The 19,472-nt window shown below is 35.1% G+C and overlaps 3 protein-coding genes across 3 annotated transcripts in view; 2 read left to right on the top strand and 1 right to left on the bottom strand.

The window, feature by feature from the left end:
• Nucleotides 1-202: 202 nt before the first annotated feature.
• On the top strand, nt 203-2,262 carry LOC131667410 (signal peptidase complex subunit 2). The gene is made up of 4 exons (XM_058940803.1): nt 203-863; nt 938-1,140; nt 1,356-1,660; nt 1,817-2,262. The coding sequence occupies exons 2-4, from the start codon at nt 1,102-1,104 to the stop codon at nt 2,058-2,060; spliced, it is 588 nt and encodes a 195-aa protein (XP_058796786.1). The 5' UTR covers nt 203-863; nt 938-1,101; the 3' UTR covers nt 2,061-2,262.
• Nucleotides 2,263-2,443: 181 nt separating this feature from the next.
• LOC131667407 (mitotic spindle assembly checkpoint protein MAD2A) lies at nt 2,444-3,571 on the top strand. The gene is made up of 3 exons (XM_058940799.1): nt 2,444-2,650; nt 2,719-3,084; nt 3,162-3,571. Exons 1-3 carry the CDS (start codon nt 2,578-2,580, stop codon nt 3,359-3,361), a joined length of 639 nt encoding a protein of 212 aa, XP_058796782.1. The 5' UTR covers nt 2,444-2,577; the 3' UTR covers nt 3,362-3,571.
• Nucleotides 3,572-3,769: 198 nt separating this feature from the next.
• LOC131667392 (protein vein) overlaps nt 3,770-19,472 on the bottom strand; it is a 175,700-nt gene continuing 159,997 nt past the window's right edge. Inside the window, exons 6-8 of the mRNA XM_058940773.1 lie at nt 17,237-17,311; nt 16,094-16,453; nt 3,770-8,040 (exon numbers count right to left, since the gene is read on the bottom strand). Coding sequence (XP_058796756.1) covers nt 17,259-17,311 — 53 coding nt within the window. The 3' untranslated portion in view covers nt 3,770-8,040; nt 16,094-16,453; nt 17,237-17,258. The remainder of the gene's footprint in view (nt 8,041-16,093; nt 16,454-17,236; nt 17,312-19,472) is intronic.

The raw sequence follows: 19,472 nt of genomic DNA, 5'->3' as shown, positions 1-19,472 counted from the left end.
AAATGCGAGCGTATCACGTGTCATATATGCTCATATGAGGTGTTCACACTTTTACAGAATTATTCTGTAAAATGACATGAATTCTGACTCATGTGATTAGACTACTGCGCAGCAGCGCAGCCATCCGTGGGCAGACTAATTCTATATAGGGATTTAAATAAGGCCCGTATTTTGAAAACAAAAATGAACAATTATGAGAGAAACGTAAATTAATTAATATATATAGATTTTAAATTGAGTAATCTTGATGTAAAATCAATAGTATTCAATATTACTTATTTTACATTTATATTTATTAATTAATTTACGTGTTTCTCATAATTATTCATTTTTGTTTTCAAAATACGCGCCGCCTATAAATCCCTATATATAGAATTAGCCTGCGAAGTGCGCGTAGTGTGCACGGATGATTGCGGAGTAGTCTAATAACACGTGTTAGAATTTATGTTATTTTGAAAGTGTCAGAATTATTTTGTAAATACCCCATAGACAGTCTCCGATATGAGAGTCATATATGTAATTAGAAGAACACATTTATATACATTTCTTCTAGCGGAGAACGCCCGCGCCACCTTACGAAAGTATTGTAAATCCATTATTACCGACGGTGTGTTCTGTCGGTCTATAATCGGCAATGGTGAACATCAATTCATCAATTATATATTACATAGTCTCTCCGCATCATGTCTCCATGGTTCCACTCGGTTAATGTGATATTGAATCGAACGAACTTAACCTGACTTAGGTTGTTATCTCATGGTTGTTCTCGATAACGATAATAATGTTTATATCTTTTAATTAATATAAAGAAATATGTGGATTTAAAAAGCAATTATTGAATTGTTCTTTTCACATCTGAAAAGGTATGTTACCCATGAGTTTTCTTCGAATGAAATCATTGTGTGATAACTTCAATAACTGTAATCAAAATATTTAGTTCGTTGAGAAAACACCTTTACGGCGCTGTGGCTGTGGAAGAATATTGCATCGTGGCTGATATATACACATGTTATTAGCAAAGCTTTGATTGGAGAAGTTTTGACGTGGAAAAGTCTATGTAAAAATTTATTTACTGCATTTACTATTTGCACAAATACGAAAATGTCTACGAAAAAAGACCAAAAAGATAACGATAATGCTGTAAGTCTATGCACAGCTATTTTAAATTTCTATTTTTCAATTTGGAAAACTAAAATATGTTTATATTTGTTAATGTTATTACTTTTTACACAACCTGATTTTCACGTCTAATGGTTTTTATACAATTATTTTTCTTATATTAATGAATAATTTTATTAAACTTGAAAGCGATTTGAGAATATCGTATTAAAATAAAATTATTTTATATTTTGCAGATTATAAAAGTGAATAAGTGGGATGGAGCAGCTGTGAAAAATGCTCTAGATGATGTTGTTAAAAATATTATAACAAAGAAATATAATTATCATGAAAACTTTGCTTTGTTGGATGGACGGTTAGCAATATGTGGAATTGCAGTTCTTGTTGCTATAACTGCATTGATTTGGGATTATTTTCACCCTTTTCCAGCATCCAGACCAGTTTTAGTAGTTTGTGTATCTGTATACTTTGTTTTAATGGTGGTTTCAACACTTTACACTATGTATAAGGAAAAAGGAATTTTTGTAGTAGCAGTACAAAGGTTAGTTACACTATTTAGTCTAACAGAAAATTTGATGAATTTATCAATATTTAAAAATATTTCTTAAAAGTATTTAAGCATATTAATAATAGTACTCTACTGAAAGTTAGAGATAAGTAGCATAAAGAGCAGTATTAATATGTACATTTTTTTCAGGGACCCTGCTGGGTTTGATCCAGATTATATTTTGGAAGCCAGTTCTTATCTTAAGAAGTATGACGATCAATATACATTAGTTTTATCTGCTAAGAATGATGTTACTGGTGTTGTAAATGAAACATCAGTAACTAAATCAGTAGCTAATTTTATTGATGTAAATGGAGTAGTGATACCAGAATTAGTTGAAGCGATGGTGTTAAAACTGCATGACAGCTTAAGCAGCCAGCGCAAAGATAAATGATAGATTCATTTTTTACAATAACTATTTTGATATATGCTGATTTTCATTTTTGTTATCTGACTAAAGTTCCATATTTTTCAAATAAAAATTACTATCTCCTTAATTGATAGCATTTTTTTAAAAATTATTAATGGCATAGAAGAGCTAAAAGATTTATTTATTAAATAACTTTAAAGCTAAAGGTGTGTTTGCATGCATATGATAATGTTGTAAATTTTTAAAATGTATAGTGTATAATTTGTAAACAAAATTCTCAGAAAAGATTGGCTTTTTATTACGAAATTCAACCTATCAACAAGCTTTGAAATTGCCTTCCATTGGTTACTCTCAAAGTTTCTCGCCATTGGACGATTTTGAATTCCATTTACAACGTACACAAACGATTACATAACCTCCAAACCAATTACAGCCGAAGAATTCATTGGTATTTCAATTTTGAAAATCATAGCTTTAACAAAACGATTTAGGAAAAGATAAAATTAGTTGATAATAACTACTGATAAACTAAACCATCATAATGACGGAACAACAGCAAAAAACTAAATGTATTACACTCAAAGGATCTGCTGAATTAGTTAAACAATATCTCCGTGAGTTTATATAAATGTAATAAATATTTATTTTTTCTGTTGATTTTTATGATATTTCATTATCACAGTGTATGGAATCAATAATATTCTGTATCAACGAGGAATCTATGATCCAGAGACTTTTGAAACAGCAGAGCATTTTGGTTTGCACCTTTATATGTCTACAGATCCAAAAATTGTTAACTTCTTTACTGTTGTACTTGGGCAAGTTGAAGAATGGCTTGTACAACGAAAAGTGCAAAAAGTAACATTGATTATTTCTAATGTTAATACAAAAGAAGTTCTAGAAAAATGGGATTTTCAAGTTGATTATGAAACCACAGCATCAAATGGAAATACAGTAAATAAAGATAATGGAAATTTACCAGAAGTAGGAACAAAAGATGTTAAAACCATTCAAAAAGAAATTAGAGAAGTTATACGCCAAATAACTGGTAATTGCAGTAAATTTATTAAAATAATGTTTGGTACTCAATACTACGTATAAATGCTGACTGTATTTTTATTTTAGGAACAGTAAGTTTCTTACCACTTTTGGATTGCATATGCTCTTTTGATATTTTAACTTACACAATACCAGATTGTGATATTCCAAAAGAATGGGATGAAACAAGTCCTGTGTTTATAGCTAATAGCCAAGAAGTAAAATTGAGATCATTTTCTACTTCTCTTCACAAAATGGATACCATAGTTAGTTATAAAAATACATAATCATATTCCAATCATAATATCTGTCTAAGATTAGTGAATTGTACATATATTTTTATTTGAATTATTTATACTGTACTTTGCATTGTTCTCTGTGAGAAATAATAATTCTATAGTTTTGAAAGTGCACCAAATTATTCTAAATATCATTTAATTATTATATTATCTATTAATTATTTGTCAAATTTTCTAAAAATTTGTTACTAGACATAAAATTATTACACAATTTTTATCAATTAACTAGATTTTTTAGTTTTTTAAGAATGCTGTTACTTTATAAATCTGATAATTATTTATAGAATGAAAAATAGTGATAGGAAATAATTTGTATTTGTTGAAATTGACCAATCTTATTTTATTTTCCACTACAGTTTTCGACATTATTCATCTCTGTATTATTTTGTTTAAAATTTAACATACAAACATACTTGAATTTTTCAAATACATACTTTTATTCAACAATATCTGACAGATTTTCGATGTTTGAACGGTATATACTGTGAAAACAATTGAAATTCAATTGTTTGATATTTCAAAGTATAACATAATCAACAAATATTTAAACATAAAAATCCGATTAAATAACATCTTCATATTACCTATTTATAGTGAATGTAAATATATTTTGTGCGACTAAAGTTGGCTTGAATTCACAGTGCATTCATTATATCTGAATATTCTTAACGTACGCGCTGCATAGTTTCATTCTATGCAAATTCATATCTCATATACTAAGATTCAGAGAATTAGAAAACATTCTTTACTCTTTATTATTTTTTTATATACTAGAACTTTGCGTACGTTTTCCATTTATTACTCTATTTTCCGAACTTCACTTCCATTTTGTTAAATCTTGTAAACTTACCACGAAAGATAAATCAAAATTCATGAATTACATACAGTTTAATCCGCGAAATCATTAGCATTATTGACACAAATTCAATAGAAAGTATTCTAGCAACTATTGTGAAGAAGTATATTTATATATTTTTTTTCGTTCATTTCATTTAATTCTTTCATCCATAGATATCGTGGATTATAAGATCATTTTCTTTATTATTCATACTTATATTATAGAATTGACAATGGCATACAATCACGCGTTCATGAAGTAATTGCGACGAAATCAGACAAAAGTGTTTTTCTCATATTCATTTGACGTTACATAAAATACAGAAGAAACTTTACTAAATTTTTGTAATAATTGACATTAATTATTATATGTTATTAACCCATGCAATTGTACCATTGTATTTTAAAACAACGAATTAATTTCTTAAAAATTGACGATAATTGACGACAATATTGACGTTGTAAATATTTGACATACATTCTACCTTAATTTTCAAATTTAGCGAGGTATATTATAGTATTTTATATAATGGAAACTCGTACGATTTCATGATAATCAGAAAAACACTTTTAAAGTTAGCGTGTAAACAACGCGTGATGCATACAATATTGTATGTATAATAAATGCAGCATACTTGACATCATTACTACCTTTTCAAAGAAATTATCATAAAAATTAGTTTATAATTTTTCATGTTTGAACTGGAAAAATATAATACTATAACTCTTAATAAAGAATACGTACAATTGAAAAAGACAAAATTGCGTTTATCATGATTGCGTATTTACAATTTTTAGATTTACAATAGTTAAATGTGTATTTATACAATGTTTGATGTATAAATGTTTGACGAGAAACACTGAAAAAATAAAAAAATAAATATACAAAATAATCGAGCTATTATTAAAAACAGGCAAGTTACGGCGACGAGCAAAATAACGATTCGTGGTAATGTCTGTTAACGTGATTTAGAATTCATATCTTCAATAAATTTATTCATTATATTTCGGGTAAGAGTCAATTTCACACTTGCATATTGAACGAATGCAATGATAACAGATATAGTTGAGGACCAGTTAAAAACAATTTCATATACAAAGTTGATGTACATCGGATATATCAAATGTAAAAGATAAACAAAAAAATGTACACAATTTTTCTGAAAAAGGGTGTTTGGATATTAATATTGATTTTTGCTATAAATACACAAGTATACAGATTTTCATTGAAATTATTTCATTGAATGGTACTATACAGAGCGCAGATAAGGCGATTGGATACATTTTCAGAAGAGCATTGCATGATTGTGCAGACCAAGCTTGATTATTTATTCTTATTGCTTATTTCACATCATTATATTGCTATTTATTAATTAATTTATTTAGTATTCAATACAAATCTTGTTTCCATTTTTAATCATACATATTTGCAGTATTGATACTTTAGTATCATCCATTTTCTTTGTAAAATACAAAGGATTTTTCATCAGGGCCGTTTGAAACAGCATAACATCAAAAACTTTTACAATGTTCGCTGAAAATGTCAATATCATTCATCTGCAATTTGAAGTGAAATGAAATCAATCTTACTCACATTGTCAATTTATTGCCGTTTCTAGAAATATACAATTGATAAAAGTGCCAATAATTGACAAATTAGTGTATTTGTCGGAGTGTATATAAGTATGAAATTTTTTTTAACTTTCTAGTATATATGAATTATTTTAACATCAATACCATATTCGTGTGATCATTAGTCACTTGCGTTGAAAGTCTTTTTCAACAAACTTGGTAAAAATATGGTTATCTAGCTTGTTTTCTAACGACACGGCATATTATTATATCATTTACACAAAAAATATACATAAATGTTTACTGAGTGAGAAATAGTAAGATACCTTTTCTTTACAGTTTGATGAGTATTCACAATATTTCGTTCAATCCGTTCATTGCCTTGAATGTGAAATTATGTATGAGGACGTATTCCTTATATTTTCATGACATTTTTCCGTCGAATTTCAGTGTTTTACAACAACAGTTATTTTATCATTATGCTTATGTTATTATTTTTATATTATTTGCAGTATTATGTCAGCATGACCTTAGGATTTCTCAGGCCATTGTAGAAATATTTTGACTTTTATGTACAAAAATATAAACAATGTTTGTTATAAAATAAACGTGATGTTTATTAAAACAACTTGAAGTTAGAAATACATTTCTTATTCGATTGATCATTACTTCAATAAAATTTTAGTTTCATTGTGTACATATAGGTTTAGGCTTATCTTCGTATTCTTTATAAATATTATTGTACATGACACTATATAATAGTAGTCCACAAATTATGTGTCTTTAGAAGATTGTTTTTCTAACTAATTTGTTACTACCACAAAATTGTTTAGAACGGTAACATAAATTTTTTACAATAATCACATGAAAATCATATGACTTAAATAAATATTTAAGAATAAGTGAATAAAAAGTGACGTAGTTTTGTATTTAAATGACTAGACAAAACAGGCGATGGTCGAACACAGTCGTTATTGCCTGACGACGATAAATAAATCAATCAACTAATGTCTTATACAGTATGTAGAAATTTTGTACAAATTGCTTTTGTTGATCGCAGTCAACGAAGTGAACTATCTAGAAGTTCATTAAATTTACTTTCAGCGGCACTAGAAAGCTTGCACGGACATTTATAAAGTTATGGCTACATATATGTTTTATATGTGATGGTGCTTTATTTTTGGAAAAGTGGAACTCGCTCTTCGCTCTCACACACACATCCTCGCGTGATGATTCTTCGCTCGTCAGAAATTTTGCTCATCAGTTTCCTCGTTTCATATATAATATTCATGTTGATTCGTCCTGCTCGTTTCGGCGGAATAAATATTTCAAACGTCGAAATCTGGTTTGTATTCGTATTTGTTGCATAAATATGGAGCTAATTCGATATTTAGTAGTACGCGTGTATATAGAAATCTTAGTCGTTGTTCATTCTTTTGTATTACGTATCATCGTCGTTATCAATTCATTCAAAGATTAATTGATTATTCCATCCGCGATAGTTCGTTTGATAAAATTTATATAAGCTTAATAATTTATAATTGAATTTCCATGTGAATCATACATTAAGATAATGCATTTAATAACAATATAATAATTTATATTGTTCGACGACAAAAGTTATTTATGAAAGTTGCAGCATTACCGTTGATAAAAAAAATAATTAAAATGCAAGTCTATTACAAATTTCATTAAATTTTTCATCTCAATTTTCTGTCAAATACGCATAGAAATCAAATTTCGGTGTCTTTCAAACATAATCTAATTGAAATTTTAATAGTAATTATATATAAAGGTATTCTGATTCTTGCGATTGTGCAGTAGCTGCAAGCTCGTCCCGCAGTTTGTTTTTTACATATAGTGACCTGTAGCACGACGAGACGTGTCCAGAGAAGTATTGAAAAGAGAGAGAGAGAGAGAGAGAGTACTGCGGGGCAGATATGAGAGCGAAAGAGAGAGTTTCCTTCTCGTGTTTCCTTTCCGTGTTGTGGACGCAGGTCGACGTATCGGGCAGTAGTTTCTCTGTCTCTCTTTGTCTTTTGCGTGTGTCCCCATTCTCCTTCTCTCCCCGTTAACGTCGGCGAAAATATCATCCTATCCAGACTCCACGTTAGCCCTCTTCGCGGTTACTCTCTCTCTCTCTCTCCCGCGCGCTTCTCCGCATGGCGCATCGAGTTGCCAAGAGTTTATTTTCGACAGTCGTCTCTCTCTCTCTCTCTTTCCTCCATTACGCTGCTTTCTTCTTCTTTCGCTCCTCACTGAAAGCACAAAAAGAACAAGTGGACTGTAAAATTTGGCGTCGTCAAAAGTACTCTATCACTTTGAGATAAACAAATACATTCAGAGAATTACTGTCCTCACTTGTATAATATCTTGTATTCTTGCGTTATATTGTTATTTTTATGAATTTTATTTTTATTTATAATGAATTACTTGTCATAAAAATGATTTTTATTTTCCACAAATAGGATTTTTTTAAATCAATAAGAAAACTAGTCTATCTGTCTATAAAATTAAGTAAATTCTTTTAAAAACTATTCTTATTGGAAATAAGAAGACCAATCTTTACTTAAGTTAGATTCTTTGTGCTTCTTTACATGGATTTATAAAATATGTATACGATACTTTGATCTTATAAATCCACGGTAATTATGCTTATTTAATGAGATAACACAGTGAAATTGAATAATATAAGCAAATAGTTCATATTCATATAAAATTAGAAGCATAATGTAAACATATTGTAAGGGCGTTGCTTTCGTAAAAAATGTTTCTTCGACCCCCACGCAGGCAAGAGTATTTGTCAGTTGAAAGAATGAGACAAAAATAACAAAAAAGGAAATGAAATTCGTAGGCGAGCTTGAAATATACAAGGTGCATAAGTAACAACAACCATGATGTGTCGCTTACATTTCGTTTTGTGGCAAATGCAAAGTTGACACGTAAAACTCGTGAGAGAAAAAGTTTTTCAGTGGGCGCGTGAACGTAATAGTTACTGTTGCAGAAAAAGGAGCACAAAAAGAAAAAAAAAACTTGCGAAGCAAATAAGCCGAAAGCAAGGTGGGGATAAAGCTAACGCCTAATTTCTGGTTTTACCTCACTTCGTGCTGTGAGCTCGCGCGAACTCTTGGCCAACAACATGCTCGACGTCGGCAGCGGCGCCATAGTATAGACGTATATATATCTCATCCCCCTAATTGCGCCAACAACTCGTTGCCCGTTTCCAGTTCAACGGCCCACCCGCGCCTATTATACGTATATACCGTGTGTGTCGCTCGGCTTTCACTCACTTTGTGAGAACGTACAAAACAAAACAGGAAAATAAAGAAGCTGAAATGTATAGCGAGTGTGCGGAAAAAAAGCTGTCGACTGGCCTGCACCTTTTGTTCGTATATTCATTATATATACAGGCTGGAGGACGAACGATGTGCGACAATTTTTCAATTACAATGGAACGACGTTAGGTCACGAATGATTCTTACCACTTATAAAAATAAAGATGGGGGGAGGGGAGACAATGTAGGTTACGTGGTTTCTGTTTTGGTTTACGAGAATAGTTTTTTTTCTCCTTCTCCACGTCGGTATAAATTTTGGCATAACGCGAGGGCGTGTTTTTTTATTGTTCTCTTGCTCGTTTCCATTGTTAAAATCACTCGCTTAAGTGCATTATTGATTTGCTCGTCAATATACATTGTTTCCAGGTAACTGGCCGTGGAGAAACTAAAATTTTTCACTTTTCGATACGCTCGTACGAGCTTGTAAAAGTCTTCTATCCGCTAAGCTGAAAATAGCTCGAATGAAATAGAGATATTGTATAGCTCGTTAAGGAGAGAGTAGCGTCAATAAAGCTAAAATAGTCGATCCTCGTTAGAAATTTGGTGGACTTTTCCGCAGTTCTTTGCCATCCGAAGAGATAGTGAAAAATCTGAAAGTTCTATATATTCCGCTTAATTCGTACGAGCCGTTAACGCGCGCGCCGTGTTTGCTCACTTTCATTCATCTTCTTATTGTAGCTTACGCTCCTTACAAACAATCTACTCTACATAACCTTCCTCCCCTTTTTCCTTGATGCAGGCGCGCTATACATAATCCCGTGCAGCGGCAGCGAGGCTTTGTTGCCGCGATTTCTCGCGTCTTATTCCCGAGAGGAAAGCTAATGGAATCGGCGGGAGCGCTTGCGCGCGCGGCAAAAGCCGGCAGCCATTAACGAGCACGTGCAGCATGAGCGAGGAAGTTGGGCGAGGGATAGAAATTGCTCTTTAGCGCTGAAAACGCTCGTTATATTTCACCGCGGTATATGTATTCTGTCTGTCTCTCTCTATCTTTCTCGCGTGCCGAGGAAATAGGAAAGCCACTCGTCTACGCGCGCGCGCACGCGTACACACGCACATGTGCAACAAGGTTTTTCCGGTTCTCCGTTTTTTATGCGGCTTTCCATCCAGTCCCTGACAATTTTTACCCTTACACGCCTCTGCAATGCTTTCAATGGACTGAAAGGTTCGAATAACCCTCTGTAAGAACCACGTGTGGTAATAAATGATGTACACGACAGTTGACAATTCACTAGCTTGATAATTACAATTAACAAAGTTATTTAATGTGTTGTTAAAGAAATTATTATTATGTTAGTTGAGAGCTGAACATTGTTATATCAACTGAAAATGCCGTATTTCCTTGCTTAATTAAACAATTTACCAGCAAATTTATGTATCCACTTGGATTTCACTTAAAAAAAAATACTATTATCTTTTTTTTACCGCTCTATGATGAACAAATAATAATAATAACATATATAGTCATGGACTTCGTACATAAATCGTACAGTGCACAACTTAACGGAGATATTTTGGCAAACAGAGAAATTTAAGAACAAGCACGAATACCGCAAAGCGTATTCAATTTGATAGACTATAGAGACAAAAAAGATAGACACGCCGTTGTCTGCATTATCGTCGTTATTTCACACAGAAAGCACAGCGATGCGAACGAACAAAATAAAAATAAGTAAATAAAAAAGAAGACGGGTTGCAGGAGAAACCTGCACACATACTGAAGGAGAAAACTAGATGGAAACTGCCAGAATACTCTCTCTATATCTCTTGTATATATATCAGCTCATAGCAGTGGCAACCCCGTTGCGTCGCTTTCGGGTTATGAGAAAAGCGTTCATTTTTTTGCTTTTGCTGCTTATTGCCATTCCTTTTCTTTGCACCCTCCTCTCTCATCTCTTATTTGGAATTTCACATGTTCAACTTTACTGCTCGCTCGTTTCTCGTGAGAGTTCGATTTTCTCTTTCAGGGAGGCGTTTTGCGGCAAAAGTTTTGATCTCACCTGTCATCTTTTTTCTATGTATATATATTTTCTCCCTTATCTATACTCGTGCGATCCTTTACTTTGCTAGCTTTTTTTTGCAAACGCGACAAAATCACCGTGATCGTCGACTACTATATTTATATATATTTATAGATTGAGTCTTGTGGTAAAGAGAAAGCAAACTATATGTACTATTCCAGTGTCATACACGTTTCTTTAGGTAAAGAAAAACGCAAAGATCGCTTGTACGTTATTTTAGCGCAACAGGTGGAAAAGTCGATTAACGGGTAATCAGATAAAAGCAGTCTGAACGGCGTTTGTTTTGAATGATCGGTTGCCTCTGCTTTATATTATTATTTATTACTCGCGATGGTAATTAGGTTACAATAATGAATGTTTATATTTTAATAATCACCTGCCTCTTATTAACTTCCAAACTGGGTAATATTTATCTTGCTAATTATTCAGCTTTTCGTAATAATATTCTCAGCTCTGAAAGAAAATCAATTAACTCTTTCAATGCATCTCGCCTCTACCGTTCATTAAAGTTATAATTTTCTAACTTTATTATATACGTACTATGAATACATAAATAAGTTTCGCTCGTATTAAACCTTGTAGCGCAATGTGAATACGAAAGCGTGCATCAACATTTTAGAGCAAACGATATTTTCAAAGTGATATATTTTTGCATTGATAATCGAGCACAATTATACAAATGAAAGTTGTTATAATAATTATCCGAAAGATTAAATACGCCTGTTAAAAAAACAGTCATTAAATCACCCAGCGGAAAATCCAAAATATATCGTTCTCAAAGGGATACTAGGGCTTTGAAAACGGACGGTTCTACTCTCTGTAAACGGATAAACCTGCGCGCAAAGAGAGTTCCAAGTCGCAAATCAATTACGCGAGCTTTTTTCAGCTTGAAAATCGCACCACTTTATTCTTCGAAACGACGAGACCAAAAGTCAAGTCACCCTTTTGCGGAGCTTTCGCCGCGGCGTATAAATACATAACTATTACGCAGCCGTGTCATATCGCGTAATCCCGGCTCTCGAAAATGAAATATATATCGAGTAAAGAACTGATCTTTTCTCTTTTTTTTATCACCTTCGCAGCAGAATAGGTGCATACATGCATAAGCGGCGGGCGCAGACAGTTTCAGAGCTTGCTGCAAGTAGGCGGAGATTTAGCATGCACTCTGTTGCTGCTGCTGCTGCTGCTGCGAAAAGCTACGGGATTACACGGACGTGTGCTTTCGGAATTCCGGCGGTTGACTTTTTCGAAAAGTTCTCGTGTCCCACGGGGGTTGCGCACACCACCGCCGGATATATCAAGGGCTTCGGCTTAGCTTAGCAGCCCCATCGTACGCGGGTGTGCCGCTTTCTTCTATCCTTCCACCCCCATTCCGCTATAGTGAATCTGCTACTATTTTACACTCTCTAGCGACCTCTTGGCGGATGCTTGCGAATCTCCCCAAATATCACTGAGATGCCTCACTCGGCACTTATTCGAGAGTTGACGAGCTCGAAAATGTGCTACCTTTCTTTTTCTACGGTCATTCATTGTTGACTATGGTCATGAGATTTTTATATGAAATATGGTTCATCTTATTTTGAAGCCATAATAATTTGAAACATCACTTCATAAATGGATTTGCAAAAGCTTCTGGTAATAATTTTAATAGGTAGAGTAATGCGAAATCAAAACAAGTAACTTAAGAGTCGAGTTGTTAAAGCGAACGAAGCGGTTTAACAAACTTGCTAAAAACATATGCCCTTTACGTGACTTTCGATTGCAGTGGGCGGCCAGTATTGATGAGATTACGATCCTCAAAAAGAAAACTTTTGACAGCCTCTTCAGGCGAATTAATCCCGTTTGGTTCAAAGTGAAGCAGTCGCGCGGGAACTTTGCATTTCGCGGATCACGAAGTTGGCCTAGTTGCCGGTGCGTCGTTAATACCGCAGCCTCTCTTGTTCGCGTGCTATCATTCTATACGTTTAAGCTCACCTGAGTCAATTGACAAGCTGCTATATTGACTTTGGCAAACTAGTGCGTCGTGTACCAAGAAAATATCGTGTAATACGGCGGATCAGAGGTATATAAACCGCCGGTTTAAAACTGATGAAACTTTAATTTGACGTTACTTGGTTAAATATTCGTTTAAAGGTGAGAGAGAAAGAGAGAAAGAGAGAGAGAGAGAGAGAGAGTGTGTGTGTGTGCATGTGTTATCGTTTGTTATATGCCGACTAATTTGCACCGCTTTCTACGTATACTTTGACAAGGTAAATGCATAGCTAAAAGTATTTACGGGATAAATGGATTTTGTCGTTCATATAGCAATTAGATCCATTGTCGCGTTAATAACCTTTAATTTTGACTGATATTTTATTAGCAACATTGTCACTCAATATCTCGAATGTATTTTACTTACGGTAAAATAAACAGAGGCTGGATTCTCTATCAATCAACGTGCACATATTATTTTGTCACGTTGGAAATATTTTTTTCATTCGTGCATATCGTTAAAAATACATTCTGCAATGCAGCGTCAGCTCGAAACGTTGTTATTTTCTTATCATGCCCGAGTATGATCACGACATCGCGATTGAATGTAAACAAAAGACTTTCAAAGAGGACGAACAGAGTAATATTAAGCGCTTCTGTTCGGATGAAATGAGTTTTGCTGCATATAAGCGGCGAGGGGCGCCGCTAACACGTTGATAGAAAAGTAGCCCTCCATTTTCCAGTCCGCCTCGACCGACAACTCGTAAAAGAGTTAATCGCCGAGCAACCCTCTTAACACACTTTCCCTTGGCATAAGTCGCAAAATCCTTGAGCCTTGAGAGCACTAAACTTGGAGCACGTGAGCGGCGTGGTCACATAAAAATCCCATTCGCTTGGTCCAAAATTACAGGCAAGAATTAATGTTACCCGTCGTCCGTTCCAACTTGCCTCAAAACATTCTGTAGTTACAATGAGCAAATGCGCGTTACCTCAATAGTAATTCAAGTGTGAATTACGCTAAGTGCTGGTCTCCTTGTGTGCAGCTATATAACGTTTGCTAATATTTGAGCTTGAGAAAGCGAGAGCGAGAGGAGGAGACGAGGAATGCTAGTGAAGAGTGACCTACAGTGCTTCTGACAATTAGGCTGCTAACGAGCTCTCACGGGGCTTGACATTCTTTATGGATCACTAGCAAATCTACTAGTTCCTTTACTTTCTCCTCTACCTGTTATGATGTCGAACTTGCGCCCTCTCCTCGAGTTCGCGAGTTTTGTGCGAGCGCTGACGGTATAATTTGATCTCCGGTCACTTCTTTCGTTCGATTTATTTGTTTTTCAAATAAGTCAAATTGACTCGTCTTTATGTCAGCGCGTAATTACTTCGGCAAATACAAAACATTAAAAATTTTATATTTAACAATAGCATATGAAACTTAAAATTGTAATATCCAAGGTTTGAAAAAAAAGTTTTTTTTTTTTGCGACTCGTATAAGAGGATTTTAGTGCCAGACGAGAAAACTTGAATTGCACGCGAGGGAGAGAGAGCGAAAAGAGCTCTCGTATTATAGTATGAATTTTACATGAATTTCATGAGAGAATGTTTTGTGTGAAATGCAGCACAGCTTTTGAATCTTTTTTGCATCCTTTATTCTGTATATAATGGAAAGCGAAGTTTATTATTAGACTAGATTCAAAGTGGAAAATGTATTATAAAATGTTCTCCATTGAAGTTCCCATTGCATGGTCGTAAATACTGTTGCGTAAAGAGCTTAAAGATCTCAGCAGAGTTACGGGAATCCGTCGGCGTTAAACTGTATTGACAAAGACCTGTTTTTGTAAGCTCGTGAATTTTGAAAGTGTTCTTTCAACGCTATGCTAAATAATACAATGCCATCAAATATTCCAGGGACGTGTATTAATCACTCGAAACTGCAATGAAAGCGGATAACATTCTGAACGAACTTCGCTGTCGGCCCACGTCCGCAATGGCAAAACTGAACGTATCGCAGCGGTGCAACGGCTGTCAAAATTTCGCAAACAACTAGCAAACAAGCGGCAATGCAGTATACGACTCATAAATATGAGATCAAGTTCTGGTAGCACACACGGTCAAACAATATCATTTAATTACATCGAATGGCAATCGCGGCAATCTATTCAAGCCGTGAGAGGCTGCACGGCGCCGCAACTCGGTCCAAGTGGCCAACAATGTAAGGGGTTAAACTATTCGCGGCGAATAACGAGGGTCCCGCCGGCACGTTTGAGCTCTGCGCGCGCGCGCGGCAAACATGTCTCATTCCTCGGATGCTCTGCGTCGGCCCAATTTATGATGTACACCCAAATGCCCGTCACGCGAAACTGATATGCCGGTACACTGCCCCGCAGATAGAGAGAGTTAGCTCTTGAAAATTGCCTGTAGCTTTCACGATATTCCTTCCGTGCTGCTAGTGCCGCGGTTCCTTTCCAACGGCTTTAATACTCTATTATTGGAGCTTTAGCGCTCTATTATTCTGTACCGTTTATTTATCACTCATAAATAATCTATTCACTAGTGAGACACACTTATTTAACCGGTATGTTTAATTAAGCTAAGGTACGGGAGCATCATGCATATTTTATGTCGAAGTGCCCTCATAGAGTCTAAATTTGTCAAGTTTGATCAATTATCATTATGCACGTGATCTAAATTTCATGAAAATCTAGATATTTTCTACCAGTGAAATATTCCAATGAAGATTACTTATGGACTCGCTTTTGTTTGTCTGTTTCGAGAATGAACGACATTATGAATTACTAATGTACATCGTTTTCAATCATCATTTTCAGTTGAAAGTTGAAATAAATTCGTAGTCTAAAAATATTCGAAGCTCGCTCAAAAAATAAGACAGGCAATCTTAAACGCATAAATATTTTGCGTACCAGTTAAAAATGTACTAATACCTTGTGTCTCTCTTGAGATGACAGAAAAATAAAATTGAAGTAACGTACCTCAAAACTCGACGAGTAAAAGCTGCTTGCCGCATAAGAAGAACTTTGTCGAGCAGCAGCAGCAGCAGCAGCAGCAGCAGCAGCAGCAGCAGCAGCAGCAGCAACATACGTAAAAAGGAGCGTCCAAATGAGAAAGAGCGTTTGCTTTTTCATTGAAGAGGACGAGGTGCAGCACTAGACGTAGGTCGCTTTATCGAAGACCGAGGAGCCGTGTGACGATGACAGCACGCGTGTGAGTCAAGAAGAGGCCTGGTGGTTGTGCGGTGTTGTCCTGAGCGAAGAACAAGAGCACGGGATAAGAACCTGGATTGGGTTGGGGCTACAATAAAACAAAACACGATGAATGTCCTGGTGTGCAAGCTGTAACAGAACAAGCAAAAGGCCCCAGGGCGGCATTAGTATAACGAGCTGTCTCCTTTTTATAGATGCGCTTTTCTCTCGCTGGATTTATCGCGACAGAGATTAGGACTCTTCAAGCTTGTACTAACGAAAAGCTCGCGCCATGCGTTACATTTCTGTTTTACAGCGCGCGGATTTGCATAATCCTTTTACCCTCGTGACAAGCAGTTTTTCGATGCGGCAATTGAAGCCTTTCCAACACTCTACAACTTTTCAATTTTCGCGGGCGACATGATGTGCCTAATTTTTTTTCAACAAACACCGAATGATCGTGTTATTTAAACATAATTATATCACGCGTATATTAATATTTGTGCAGGGCACAATACATATAAGCTGTTAGATTACTGATGAGTTTATTGATTGTATGATAATTTAATTTGATATTCCAGCAATTTATTACAACATGACAAACTGATCTTATTGCCTTGAAATCGGCATAGAAATCAAAACAAATGAATTAAACGGAATTTCGGTTGAGAAAAAAGCTTTGTCGTCGCGCGTTCACTGCATAAACGTCCGCGTGAAAATTGAAATGGCGCTGGTCGAAATCGTTTACAGGGGGTTGGAAAAAATTGCAGCGCGAGTGTATTTTGAATAATTGTCGTGTTGCAGCGCGCATCGCATCGTCGACGTGTTTCGAATCGCGGCGAAAAGCAAACAATGTAATGTATATAACGCGAAAGGTTTTGCGCCGCTATGACGTCGAGAGCGCGCCGGAAATTGATTGTTCGTGCAATTCACCTTGACAGTGCCGCTAGATGCGCTAGAATCGGGCCAACTCTAGGTCCTCGGTGAACGAAGAGAATTTGTCTATGTCTTGAAACAGAAAGAGAAGTTATAACCATTAGTTTGAGGTAAAGTTAAGTTTAACTCTGTATATAGTTTCTTGCAAGCTCCCTCATACTGTTGTTTCCAAACATTCGTTCAATTCAGAAATGTACTCAGACTTGTTTACATAATTTAGCGTATTTATCAAATGTCGCGTAATTAGCAATTTTCGGAGGATGAAACAATTTTTTAGCATTGTACGAGTCTGTCGTCGATATAAAACAACGTTCTATACACTGCAGACTAAAGAAGTTTTCATTGTATGACATGTTACAATAACAATGTCTTCGCATCTTAAAAGAAATGTTGCCCTTCTATTCGAGAGACAGAAAGATATTTATGAGTTATCATATTATTTTTATGGCAGAAGATGTATTACACTGAACGTGTACGGGATACTCGCTGGGGAGATAAGGCATCGTGTAAAAGTTATATGTTTTTTCTTTCTCTTTCTTTGCAGAAGAGCAGAAAAGCTTTTACGCTTTATTGTATCTTATAAAAATAGCCATTTGTGGCCGAAGTGGAAAAGCTGCCTTTTCGAAATATCCAACGTTTACGAGCATTCATGTGTAATAATTTTTGCAGTGATGCATGTCTTCGATTCATTGTTGTATAATTATCGATATTTTCCAATTATTTTTTGATTGAATAAACATCATTAATCCATTTATATTCCATCGCAATAAAGCACGCGTTAGAGCAATTTTGTAATTCGTGCACATGTATGTTGACACGAAAATTGACGTGGAAAAGCTTGTATTGAGTTTTTATTTAGTTCTTTCTTAACGACACATCCTAAAAGTAAAATTTTTCTCGCGTTACCGTTGGATTCTTTTTATAAAAATTACGTTATTATGAGCTTTTTCTCATACATTGGTTAACTCACATGCAGCATACGAATACACGTGCATAAAATGATGTTGCTCGTAAAAATAGCATATTCGCGGCCGAGTGACTGCGGAAAAAATAAGGATTATAAGCGAGACAGCTTCCTTCTTTAAAGTCTAATCATTCACAACAGCTTAGTAAACCAGTTATCTAAGCTCGGTTGATTTTTGCATGACTGTCCATTGATTGTACATTGGATTCTTTTTCATAGTTGTATGGTAAATAAATGCCAAGAAAATCATCGTTATAACAAAAAAAAGATTATCAGATCGATAACTGCGAAATGCAAGCCCAAAACGGTGTTCATACATTGTAAAGAGAAACAAATCAAAGATAGTAAGGAAACCATAAATAAGCGCAAAGCTATCCTAAATTCTGGCAGCAAGAGAGCTCTTATCAAAGCGCAGCAAAAGCGCACACAGGTGGTAGAGTTAGATATACGTATGTAGAGGCTGAAATCTGGTCTACTCTTGTATTCCAGCTCAGTGTGCAAAGGGTCATCAGGATATCATTGCAATGCTCCTGCTACTCCATAGCTATTCTTAAGCTCTCGAATATCTCACCCTCTTTTGCTTGCTCGCTCGCGTGCCTACGTTCCTGGTGGTTTTGAGTTGCTCCCAGCGTGTTATACCAAAGTGGAGAGGTCCTCATTTCTATTTCCGTCGCTCGTGAATTATTCTCGCTCGCTATTAATATGTGTAGCGGCCTATATGTCGTCTATGCCAGACTTATCCACACATGTACCTATAGTTTATGGCTGTGAGGCATATAAGCTCGTCTAACAAGGGAAAATTCCGCCAAACGTCCGCAAGCTCTCCAAGGAGAAGTCATTTTTTTCCAGTGTCGCCTCGACTAAACCCACCCATCCTTCCTTTCCCTTTTGACTAAGACGCCGCGATGAACACGGGCGATGATTCACGCTCGCGTCTCTCTCTCTCTCTCTCTCTCTCTCTCCCTCTCTCTCTCTCTCTCTCTATCCCTGTCTTTCTCTGTATCTGAGGTGTTTACTGACTTTTTGGACTCAGTAACTTCTTTTGATTGAGATTAAAACAACGAAAAGAACATATTTTGAAAATAAATATCCGATATATTCTACAATTATAATATAAATAAATCAATAAATTCTTAAATGAATGTCGTACTCGCTATTTAATATCAAGTAATTGGGTTAATAATTAGCACATTATTAGCATATGAATTATTCATATATTTTAAGTCTGTTAATTTTCCGTTATGATAAATATTTGCTTGTTTCCGTCGT

The sequence above is a fragment of the Phymastichus coffea genome, unplaced genomic scaffold, assembly GCF_024137745.1.
Source record: "Phymastichus coffea isolate CEN01 unplaced genomic scaffold, Cenicafe_Pcof_1.1 PCOF00065, whole genome shotgun sequence".
Classification (NCBI taxonomy): domain Eukaryota; kingdom Metazoa; phylum Arthropoda; class Insecta; order Hymenoptera; family Eulophidae; genus Phymastichus; species Phymastichus coffea.
The sequence above is the reverse complement of the archived record's forward strand: the minus strand, read 5'-3'. Positions and strand labels throughout refer to the sequence as shown.